This window comes from Channa argus, chromosome 11, assembly GCF_033026475.1.
Source record: "Channa argus isolate prfri chromosome 11, Channa argus male v1.0, whole genome shotgun sequence".
Taxonomy (NCBI): domain Eukaryota; kingdom Metazoa; phylum Chordata; class Actinopteri; order Anabantiformes; family Channidae; genus Channa; species Channa argus.
Genome location: NC_090207.1, coordinates 21,519,851 through 21,532,298, shown reverse-complemented (window position 1 = coordinate 21,532,298; position 12,448 = coordinate 21,519,851). Strand labels below are relative to the sequence as shown.

The 12,448-nt window shown below is 39.1% G+C and overlaps 1 protein-coding gene across 2 annotated transcripts in view; it reads left to right on the top strand.

The window, feature by feature from the left end:
* galnt9 (polypeptide N-acetylgalactosaminyltransferase 9) overlaps positions 1–12,448 on the top strand; it is a 91,432-nt gene that overhangs the window by 35,096 nt on the left and 43,888 nt on the right. For both annotated transcript variants that reach the window (XM_067521767.1, XM_067521765.1), the window contains exon 5: positions 9,327–9,524. In XM_067521767.1, coding sequence (XP_067377868.1) covers positions 9,327–9,524 — 198 coding nt within the window. The remainder of the gene's footprint in view (positions 1–9,326; positions 9,525–12,448) is intronic.

Below are 12,448 nucleotides of genomic sequence, written 5' to 3'. Positions count from 1 at the left end.
AAAACAGATTTAGTAAAGTAAGGGGGTATATAATAACAAAAAAACAACTAAAAGTTAAAATATTAAATACAAAAATAAGATAAAATACATAATATGAAACAAGAACACAGTAAAATAATACGATGAATAAAACATGAGTAGAAGGAATAGATTCATAAATGATACTACTCAAATACTAGGCTAGAAATGTAAATTTTGAAAAAAAAAAAATAAAACGTATTAGCTGATATAGTATACAGTATAAAAAGCTCACCGTGTCTACCTTGTTTTAAAAGTATGGCATTCTGTAAAAGCAGAAAAAGTCAGGGTGAGCTTGACCCTGCTTAGAAAATAAAACAAGCATAAACACACTTTTGTGGATTAGTCACCCACCAACCACAGTAACCTTGTGACCCTTGCAGAAGGATGATTTGATTTGTCTTGATATTTGCCTCTTTGCAGGCTGTTCCGTAACATGAATATGATCTGCAGGTCTTGAAACTGTGTGCGGCCGGCTGCCCAGACAACAGGCAGCACTCGGGTAGAAAGGTGCATTACTGATGATAATTGATACTTTGGTGGTTCTCTCGTCTGTTTCCTCATGTTCAAGCTCAAATAAAAGATGTACCTTTCATGTCCCACATAACCTATTCACTTTCCATAGATTTCCTCCTTGTCAGGTCTTGTGCTCCCCCCCAAACACACTCTGTTTCAACACCTGAGGCTTTGTCTGCAGATTTCCTGAGTCTTAAAATCAGTTCACCTCCTCACCTCGCTCCACCCCACTCTGATCCTCCTGCCTTTGTTTTGTGTGTACGTGTGTGTGTATTTGGTGCTTCTGCTTTGCTTTGTGTGAGGTTTTATTTGTAGGAGTGGAGGAAAACTTGAACACAATCTCTGTGATTTCACTACAAGTAGATGTTGGGTAAAAGGATGTACAGTAACAGCGGTGGGGAAGACTGGCATCTACAAGAAGTATGTTGTGTTGCTTAGATTTTTTTTGTGTGTGTGAGTTCATCTGTTATCCTCTGTGTGTCTGCAAGCATTCAGTGCTGCTTCTCCGTTCAGAGATTCAGTTGCGATATCTACACCATCTATTTGTTGGAATGGAAGAAGCTCCCTATTTATCACAATATGATTATTCACCATGGCACATACAGTGATAAGTGAGATGGATGGTTTCTGTAGAGGTTGTGGTGACTCTCCCACGGTGACCTTGTGCACACTGCCTTTGCATACTAAGCCAGAGACAATTCAGCAATCTTTCAGCTACAGCACTGCGGTTCATTGGCATGGCGTTTCCCCTTGGGGTGCTATGCATTTGCAGCTGAAATGTATTGCTGGTTCATATTACTATTAAAGCAAACATAATTCCATCATACTGGATATTGCACTTGACAGCAGTTTCCCATACTCACATCATGTTGGTTTACGTAGCATTGAGAAGCAAGTGGTTTTCATTATAGAAGTGACAGGATTATATTTTCACAGCTTTGATCTAGTTTAATATGAGGATATATATGAGGAAATATTTGCCTATCATTGATGCAGTATTGCATCGGCCAAATGTTCACAATGAATCTCCTCTAAAGCTTTATATCCATATGTCTTTGAGACACAGAATGTCCATTCTGCTACAAACATGACCAGTTTCCTGCCACATAACCTGTAAATAAACAGGATTAATAGCAGGAAATGGGTGCATGTAGTAATTAGGGCTGACTGTATGCCACACTTCAACCACAAGGCTGAACAGGGAGGAACAGGGAAATTGATATTTATTTGGTTTTTGAAGCCCCTGCACAGTTGCAATCTTAGGTTATTAACGATTAATCATTAGCAGTGCAGCAGCTGCTCCCTGCTGAGTGTGTGCTGGAGATAAGATTGTCATTATGGGGAGATTGTAATGAAATGCATGCTTCAGAAAGCAGCACTTTGATGAATGTTGAATGCTCCACTGCTATGTGTCCTGGTGAGTTTATCTAAGAATAAGACAAACTGGTGGAATTAAGAAAAGTAAGAAATGGATAAAACCAACCTCCGCCTCCTGTAATTATAGGATTGTCGCAGCCAAGTTTCACATCACTTTCTTTGTTAATATCAAGAAGCTGTTTCTGCTTATTCTGCTTATTCTGCCATGCAGGTGCAGTGGTATTATATTACATTCAATAGTACATAAATTTCAGGGAAGGCTGAAGAAGTTTTTTTTTTTTTTTAGCAAAAGTATATCATGTCTTCAGTCTTTCATACTATGTCTCGCAGTGGCTTAGTGCTTATATCTGTCTGGAAACATGAAGAGAGGCTGCAGTCATACTGTGTGCTTCACAGAGCACAGCCCAGGCAGACCTCCAAAACCACAGAAAAGACAGAGATTTATGCCATCTTTACATTTGTATCATACCCACCACATTCTGAGGAAATGCATTTAGAATCTCTATGGAATCTAATGTTGTATTGTAGGAACCTTTTCCAGTTCATGCTTCTGTATTCCACTTCTTCAAAAAAAGCCCTGATGCTGTAATGAATTGAAATGCTGCGTGGGTACCCTCACTTTCTATGGATTCCACATTTTTTTAATAGAAGGTAGCAGACCAGCTAATATTATATATGCATTCAACATGCACGTCTGAGCTGCTCTGTGAAACAGACAAGCAGGATTCACATTTAGAGATTTAATGTGCTTAAAAATGGCTAGAGGCTCTGCAGAGATATAGCTACCTATTTATAATATAGATAGATATATAGTATATATCTCAAACAGAATTTATTTTAAAATAAGATGTGTCCATGTTTATCATGGCATACAAATAGTATGTTGATGTTTGGTCATGTGTTTAAGTTTATCAGTATTTTGTACACATATTTATTATATATGATACTCACACAAATACCCCAGTTATCTGTGTGTATATATAAATGACATCCATTGCAACTGATGTCTGTATTCAATTAAAATTTTACTGCACAGGATTGTTTGGCTCTAACTTAAAAATAGTTTAAATATGTTATATTTATTGCACAACATGTTTATGCATATGTCCCCAAACTCAACTGTGGTCACCATCCCCACTGTACATTTGTGGTATTTAGCTTTCTAATTGCAGGTTTAGTAAGAAAGAATAAATTGCATCATGGGCAAATATATCATTCTCAAAATCAAAGTCGTTTTACAATTTTCGCAAATTATACTGTATGTGTATATTGTTTGTGGCTCCTGAGAGAGCTGTAAAGGATAAAAAAAACAAAAAAAAATACATCAGAGGAAACAACTCTCCATACCAGCAGGTGGCAGTAGTCTAGTTTCACCATTCAAAAAGGAAAAGCAGATGATAGGACCTCTCCTAAATCATGCTGATTAGCTGCTCTCTAGTTTCTTCACGTCATTGTGAAAATGTGCTTGCACTGGAATGTTTGGATGAGGTAGAGATATAAAAATGATTCATCAGGAGACTTTGTGCTCTCTTTACGTTGCTTTAGTCACCTATATAAAACGGTCAATCACTGTCCTCCCTCAACAGTGGTGTGTGCAACTGATTCAACACACTAAATTGGTTGAAAAAGGACGGAGCCACAACTACTGCCAATGTGCAGGAAACGCCGCAACAACTCACCAACCTCTGGTCACTGGCTGACAGCCGACATTCAGACAAAGTACAATTTGAGATGGGCAAATTGATCCTGATCAGTGATACCACAGAAGCTTTGGATCGGTTAAGTTTCAGAGAGTTAAATATCATCATGATCATTCCCAGTTTGAGATGAATTAACCTGGATGTTTGGATACAGGTCAGACAGAGAGTGAGACAACATTTGAGGCTGCAATGTTAAGTCATACAATTTGGAATTTTCCAGTGGTATTTATCCCAGATTACAGGGTGAAATGTCATCTAATTTCACAACATACTCAAGAGCAGGAGGCGTGCAGAAAACGTACAAAATTAGTTTACTAACATATACCAGTCTTAAATGTAAAGGCGGAATAAACAGTACCCTGGTAACGTGCAATGTTTGAATTTTAAGTCAGTTTAAGCATATAAAAGTAGGTAAATAAATCAAGCACTTATTAGAAGGGCTCACTGCAGGGAGAATCCACACCAATCTCCAAGAAACACCAACCACACATGGTAAAAAGAACCCAGCAACACTGCAAACTTGGATTATATACTTCAACTCCCTAGTATTGTGTATGTCCACCACTCAGTGTTACAACATGCAAAGAAGAGGGGGTAAGGATGTGGCGTGCTCCCCACAGTTCCTTCCATGATTCTACAAAAGGATAGAAATAGAATTATTAACACTGCAAGTACAGCTTACACAGTTAAAAGCAATAAAACTAAACAATAAAAACAAACAAAAATATAATTTATTCAATGTAGAGAAAGTTAAAAAAAAAATACACATTCGTTTAAAACAATGTTCAGCTGGATCCAAGCTTCAGCATAAGCAGAACAGCCAACTGGATTTGTGTCCTTCTCAAAGGCTTTTTGGCCTGGGGCATGGGACAGGACTGGCTCATTGCAGACTTAGGAGCTTGACATGGCTCCACACAGCAACACACCCGAAGACCAGAGAGTTCAAACGGCCATTTAGCAAATGCAGCCAGAGAACGGCTCCTACAATTTGCAGTGTGCCAACATCAAACAGTCTTGCCAGGCTCAAACAAAGAGATTGGAAGTTAGACACACCTGCCTTAAGAAAGGCAGCCCTACCTCCCTGAAGGCCCTGCACAGCAATGGGCAGTGCTTTCTGTGCTCTATGGACTACTACCCTTCGCACTTGTAACGCACTAATCTGCTTGTTTAATTCTGCAAATTGTACATATCCAGATATGAAGATCTGTCAAAATACCAGTGATTGTGAGAGACAAGTACTCAGGGTTAAATCCAAAGGGGTCCTACTTCACTTTAATGCACAGTAACACAATTGTCAATATGTATTCACAATTTTGGATGAGTCACTCCTGGAAGGAGAAAAATCCTATTGCAATGTAGAATGGAGTATGATTGCGAAAGATGTGGATGAATAACCCTCTCAGTGTTGTGCAGAAGAAATGGCAGATACAGGAAGTGGAACGACACAGGCTCATCTGTCAAAACCACACGTGCCCTCATTTCCAGAGCGTCTCTATCTTATCAGCCTCATGTATCCCTGAGGAGCTGCTGGCTGGCTCTGGGGTGGCTTGGGGGTTCTCAAGGACTTAGGGGAGATGAATGGTTCAGAGGAGACAGTAAGGCAGAAAAAAAGTGTAGAGGTAACCACGTCAAATTAACCACATCACGAACTCTACATTCAACAATCCAGCAAGCAAAGGGCCTATTGCAGCATACTGTGCACTATTTGTTGGCCTTCAGACCGATAGGTTTAGGACTGACTCAGTAAAAAAACTGTTTGTCTGATGGCTCTGACACATCAAAGGATTTCAAGAAGAAATAACACAGAAAAGAAATCACTCAGACCACAAAGTTATTTTGACTGTCAGATCTATTCTATTGTTTTGCATCAAAGAGAATATGAGACATGAACGATGTCACGTCGGTGCACGGGTGATGTGACGAGGATGTAGTGCAATGTCAATACGACTGATGCCTGCTTTTCATACACTTTGATTTGTTTCAATATTTATTTTTCATGTACACTAATCAACCAGCTAGTTCATGTGTTGTGTGTGTCATATCTGAGAGTTTAGTTCTTTTTAGTGGCACCGAATTTACTGAAGTCGAAACAGGTGTTTTCATTGACAGAGAGAATACTGATCTTTGGGTTAATCACAGTCAGCAGTCGCCCACCTTTGAGATGAGGATAGAGGATAGTCTTTGTTAGTGTGGAAGCTCTTCAGTCTTAAATCTCTAGGGTAAAATTTGTTATGACACAGGCTTTGGGAATGAGAAAGATGGGAAAGCTTTGCATAATTATAGATGTATTAAGAAAGCTGGATATGGTGCCACCACCCAGTTATTCCAGTGCCCAGTCCCAGTACTGCACTGAAGGAAAAACTGTATTACACAAACAAGCAATATACAAGAAACTTTTGAAATATGAGGGGCTTCTGTCTAGCCACTCTGCCATGAAGCCCAGATTGGTGGAGGGCTGCAGTAATGGTTGTCCTTCTGGAACTTTGTCCCATCTCCACACAGGATTCTGGAGCTCAGTCAGAGGGACCATCGGGTTCTTGGTCACTCTTACTATAACCCTTCTTAACCAATTTCTCAGTTTGGCTGGGTGAACAGGTCTTAGAGGAGTCAAGCTTCTGCCAAACTTCCACTGTGCTCTTGAGAACCTGTAGTGCAGCAGTAATTGTTGCAGCCTTCCCCAAATCTGCACCTTGCATTAATACTGTTTCTGAGCTCTGCAGGCAGTTCCTTTGACCTCATGGCGGTAGCTGTTTCAGCTGTAATGCTTTCTGTAGAGAGGTGTGTGTCCTTCCAAATCATTTCCAATCAATTTAATTTACCACAGGTGAACTATAGTCAAGATGCTGAAACATCAATCAAGAGAAATGGGGGGCACCAGAGCTACATTTCAAGTGTTGTTTCAAGAGTCTGGACACTTGGGCCTTTTTATTTTTCAGTATTTCCTTTTCAATAAATATACAGAGACATTTCTAAAACTCTGTTTTCACTTTGTCATTATGGGATACTGAATGTAGATTAAGAGGAAGAAATTTAATTTTATTAACTGTAGTATCAGGCTGCAACATACCAAATATTTAAAACGTAATAGGGATCGATAACTTTGTGAATGCACTGTACCTTCTACTGTTTTTATTCGCCCACCTCTTTGCCCACAATTTAAAAAGAAAAGTCCTAAATGTGCTTTGGAGTAAAGACAGAAGAAGCCATCTGCCAGTCTGTCAGAATGGAAGCTGTACTACATTACTGTACCAACCACTCTCAAGTTGTCATTATATGACAGCTTTTTCTAAGTACTGCATCCTATTTTACTGCCATCATCCCATGTAGTTCAATTTGGTTCCATTCCCTCTGTACTTTCTGTTCTCTACCTTCATGTGATAAGTAGTAATTTTGCTTCTGTAAGATAAATGGCTTCTACTTTTTGGAGAGAAGTATACTGCGGGTGAAGACAGAGAAAAAAAGCTGGAGTGTGAGAGTAATCTTGAAGGATACATTTATCATTGTATAATTGCAGCATTTTTTTAATTTAGAAGTTCAATGTGTGAGATGTGAGGAATTGAGCATATCAAGGGTTGATTCGAAGTGGAGATCATCTCTTGGCATAAGGAAGATTAGACAAATGTAGCCCGTGCCAGCAGGAATTCAGTTTCACTCTGTACAATATGGATCCACGAGGAGGGGGTTTCTGTAGAATAGGGGGTTTAGGTGTGGCATAGATGAAAAACCATTCCAGTCACCAAAAGGCACCAAAAACCTGGATTATTTTGTCTTGTGTACATGGAATGTCTAATTTTTGTTGTTTTGTAAGATTAAGAAAAAAAAAAAAGGTTTGGTCTGTGTTGGTGCAAATTAATAGTGGGGAATAAAGTCCTTAGAATGTGTGGTTAAGAAAAACTATCTTAGTAATTGTTAAATACAAATGTAATTTTTTTTTAGGTTTCTGCATCTTAAGGTCTTTGTTTAAAGGAAACAGGTGGTAATATTCCATAAAGAACTCCACCTACTTCTCCAGCCTACAACATTCTTCATAATAACAAACTGTAACACGTTGCCCATGTTGCAACAGTGTGGCTTACTAATGGGAATTTAATGATTTTGGCTCGATGGAGCTCTGTCGTACAGAGGGTTAACCAATAGCAATGTCTAGCTTTACATTTAAAGTCCGTGACACACCAAGCCACCAGTAGAAGTCCTTGGTCTTCTGTTCCCCTTTGTGAGGCAACACAACAGTCAGTCTTTGAGGTTGACCTGGTGTGTCCCTGACTTAATACTTTTTAGTTAGATCAATTAACTGCTTAAAGACCCACCACCATTTTGTCTGTGACTAGTATGGGGTAAGGTACAGTCATTTAATGCAGCCTTTCTTAAGCATCTCTAGGGTAACTGCTGAGCTTTAATCTATGTAGGTATATTATTGAATTTTGGACAGTCAGGGGAGCTCAGTACTTATCAAACATGACCACATACATGTATGAAGACTTCCTCCTTTTACTGAACTCAAAGATCGATAACCAAATTCTCTTCTGTCAGAGTAATCATCACAATGCTGGTTTCTTTATTGTAGGTGGTATAGATCTATAAGAAAAAGTGCTGATCTGTAGCATCGACTGTAGAAATGTAGTTTTAACTTAATGTTTTATTCTACCCAACTACTACAAGATTTTCTTACTGTAACTACTTCCATTCTTGTCAATATTCATATTTTATAGAATTACTTTAAAAATAATATTGTCTTGAAATCTATGACAGTTACTAGATTACAGCAGTCACTTTCAAACCTGTTTATGATTTTTCCTTAGTGACTTATGACTTATGAGGTCTCCTGACTATGTTTAACTTTCCACAGGCCAAAGATTCAGTGCTAAAATGAACTAAGACATAGGATTTTATTTAAGTGTTAAAGTTGGGACAGAGGAGTTTATTGTTCAGTTGAGTTTCTTGTAAATTGCCCTATTAAGAGCCACTCTTAGCCTAGAGAAATTTTGTGAATGTGTCCCTGTGATTTTCTCTAAAACACTGAATGTCAGCCAAATCTGCCCCAGAGCTAATGCCATGAAATGAAGACTGTATTGTGTAAGAAACAACCCACCACACGATGGAAAAAAACAAAATTTTTCCCAGGATCACACCAAACCTCCCTTTTCAATCTGAATGTGTTTTTATTATCAGATTTATCTCTTATCAAGTCACTCACGAGTTTAAGTGTCACATTTTTTACCGTTTTGTTTTCTTGAGCAGGAGATAAAAATTTGATATGATAGGATTTGTTGTTCAGGTTGAAATTCACTTTTGCATTTCCTTCACATTATAGATAGTGGAGGGAAGGAGGATCCTGGCAATTGTTTGGAGTGTTGACTAAAAGCTGATTCAGCAGACTGCATCTTTGCTGAAAGCTCATGTAAATGTAGCACAGGAGTGGAAGTACAGACGATACTTTTCTGCTCAGTATGTTTCAGTAGATATATTCTGCACAGAGTTTCCTGTAAACCACATTCACAGCTCTTCAAATCATTCATATTACCAGGTCCTTTTGGACTAGATTTGTTGCAACAGTATTACAATAATAATACTTGAAACCTCAACAGGACAGAATAATGATATGCCCAACTTTAGATTTTGCACTGTAAAAGTCTCGTCTTTCTTTTTCAGCTTTTGCCGCTGTGCATGATTGATTTAAATTCTGCTCTTAACTCCTGTCTCTTCTCTTATGCAAAGGGCTGAACCTATACTGACCCGGATGAAGGAGGATCACACCCGCATCATTCTGCCCGCCATAGACAACATCAAGTACAACACCTTCGAGGTGCAGCAGTACGCTAATGCCGCCCACGGCTACAACTGGGGGCTTTGGTGTATGTACATCATTCCTCCGCAGGAGTGGCTGGACAAGGGCGATGAGACAGCCCCTATCAGGTGAGGGCCTAGGTGTCCATTATAGATGAGGATGTTTGATGAAATATGGATAGCCTTGGGAAATGACTTATTCATGTGTAGAGCCATCAAACTGAGGTTCTCCGTAGACCAGCGTGCCCCCCAAACACACAAAAAAGCCTCCACCTAGTAAGCTGTCTAATTACCATGATGAATATCTTCATTTTGATGCAGGATCACAAGGCCATGGTGATGTGGTGTCATTAGTGTAATTATGTGTTGAATATGAGGAGGGCTTTCCATTATACAGTAGCATGCTGATTGGAGCACCGGTTTATATTATGTTTCTGTATAGTTCAAGAATTGACTATGTGTGTCCTTGCTAAAGTCTAACTGAATTTTAATACACGGAGAAGTCTGACAGTTTGTACAAACTCTACCGGTGGAGAACAGTGTTTCGACACAACTTTGTGCGGTGATATAAACACACAGTCCACAACAATGACATACTGGATGCTGTTGGATCAGTCAGAATGCACATCAAGGCTCAGCAACAAAGATACAGGGAGACCACAGAAAGTGGACAGTGTTCAAAAGCGGCAAGACCTGCAAAAATTGATGTGATGCTTATTTATTTATATATTTATTTATTCATTTATGCTCACTGGTACTATTCTGTATCTTTGGCTGGACTTCAGTATAGAATACATATGAGGCAATTATGAGCAAAAAGCCCAGAAACAAAACAGATAATTATAGTATGGACTGTGTGTGCTGTGGTGTTTTCCTGTCCAATAAAATGTCCTTTAACTACACAGTGTAGCTTCCTGCAGGTGGAGGGTTCACTCTCCTAGTTCTCCCTGAGCTCAGATCCCTCTGATGAAATGCATAAAAGAACATCAGTGGAGGAAACAAATTCATGCTACTGAAGTGTCATATGCTTTGGCTGGTTGATAACTCTTAAAGAACTAATTGAATGATTCAGATGCTGTCTAAAGGAACTGTTTTAATTTACTGTGATAAAACTGGGCCCAGTGCAGGAGTCATGTGTACAAGGTCAAGCCTTGGCTACTGGGGCAGGAAGAAGCTCAGTTGCTGAATTGTAGATTTGGCTATTGGTCTTGTTGAACTGTCACTGCAGTTATAAATCTTGAATTCATACCTGAAGATAAAACACGAAAGGTTTCAAACCATAATGCTTCTTTTAAAATATTTCAAATGCAAATTCAAAATTCAGAAGCTGAACTGTAGCCCAACAATGGTGCACAGTCAGTATGTTCAGGGCTCTGAAACCCTTCAGCATGTTTAGGAACAATGAATAGTTTAAACGAATATTGCAACATATTTTATTCACTGTCCACAAAAGTGTCAGGGTCAGTGTCAGAACGGCAGCTGCCGTCGGCCTTCTCTTGTCCACATTTAAGCGATGCAGAAACGAAAGAGATGTGTCGTCAACACAAGCCATCTTTTTAAACGAAATCGTGTCTATTACAAGAATCACGAAGAACAATGTCCTGATAAAGACAAGCAGTTAAGTGAAGGAAAGGCCAAAAGTTTTCAGACAAGTGAGATGTACACATGCAAACTCACTTTTACACAATTAACTGGCTTAAACATAAAAAAAAAATAATTTTCAAGTTTGATAAGCACAAATGAGATACAACAAGACAAAGGAGAAGCATAGAAAGCATAAACAAACAAACATATATACTGTAGAATCCTGGTGGAGGACAAGCCACAGGCTAATGGAAACTCAAACTTTATGTATGTTTTGAGGTTGATGCTCTAAAAGAGACCCCCAAGTCCTTTGCCACTGAAGCCATTTGGACAATTGTGTAAAGTTAAATTTGTTGGATTGTATCATTTAAAGCCTCAACTGCTGCAGTTTATCCAACTTCCAGACATGTAACATACTGATGCCTACTGCCAGAACGTCTAATATCCCAAACTGCCTTGAGCTAAAACATTCATTCAACATACTGTCTGATTTTGACCATGGGCAACAAAAACTGAATTCCAAACCAGAGTTTCATTACCTCGCTTTGTCCAGCAAAGGCGAAGCAATAACAGTTTTATTTGATACAGGGTGACTCATAAAACAAACAATGGGATGAACGTTCATGCTGTGGACCTAAATATTGGATGTCTTATCAAAGCTCCATAAACACTATGTATTACTCAGTATCAGCTGCTAGGCTTAAGATAGCAGAAAGATAAGACAACGGCTTCAGAAACTGCAGAGCTGGTTCATGTTTTCCTATTGACACTTTGCTGCGAATGGACAGATCGCCTCAAGGGCTGGCTGAAGTGTGCCGGCTGTGCGGCTTGCTATTGGAAATCATTCTCCCACTTGTTTCTTAAAGGTTTCTTCCCCATCAACAACAGAGCCATTCAGAGTCACGACTCAAAGCCTTTTCTGTCTGTTAGCACACATTCAGCAACAAAGCGAGCAAAAGGGTACAAGAAGACACAAAACTGCCATATTCAGAGCTCTGGGGATTACAGTCATTTTTGGGAATAGACAACAGAGTGATTTTGAGGGGAACTACAGCATCTGTTAAAAGGACAGATTAGCACAATAGTGGAAATGGCCACCATGGGGTTTTGAAACAACAAGATTCTTACATGGAAAACCTTCTAGGTAATTGTACTGTACCGTAATTGTAACGGTTTGCACTTAAAAGAAACTGCTTTTGCATAAGGGATCCAGTTTAAGCAAAGGCATGAAGAAGCAACATTTCTGATGTGGTATGTTTGAGGCAGATGCAGTAATGTAATGTACTACTTGTAATGAGGTTTCATCTAAATCGGTAAGTCTCTTATTAAGAACTGAAGGTTTGCATAGCAACCACATATGTCATGAAACTACCAAAAATATGAGACAGTGACAACACTCCAGTTTAGAAACTGCTAAATAAAATATCAGGCATGACATTCCATATAAATAGAAGCCTTCACGAATAAAC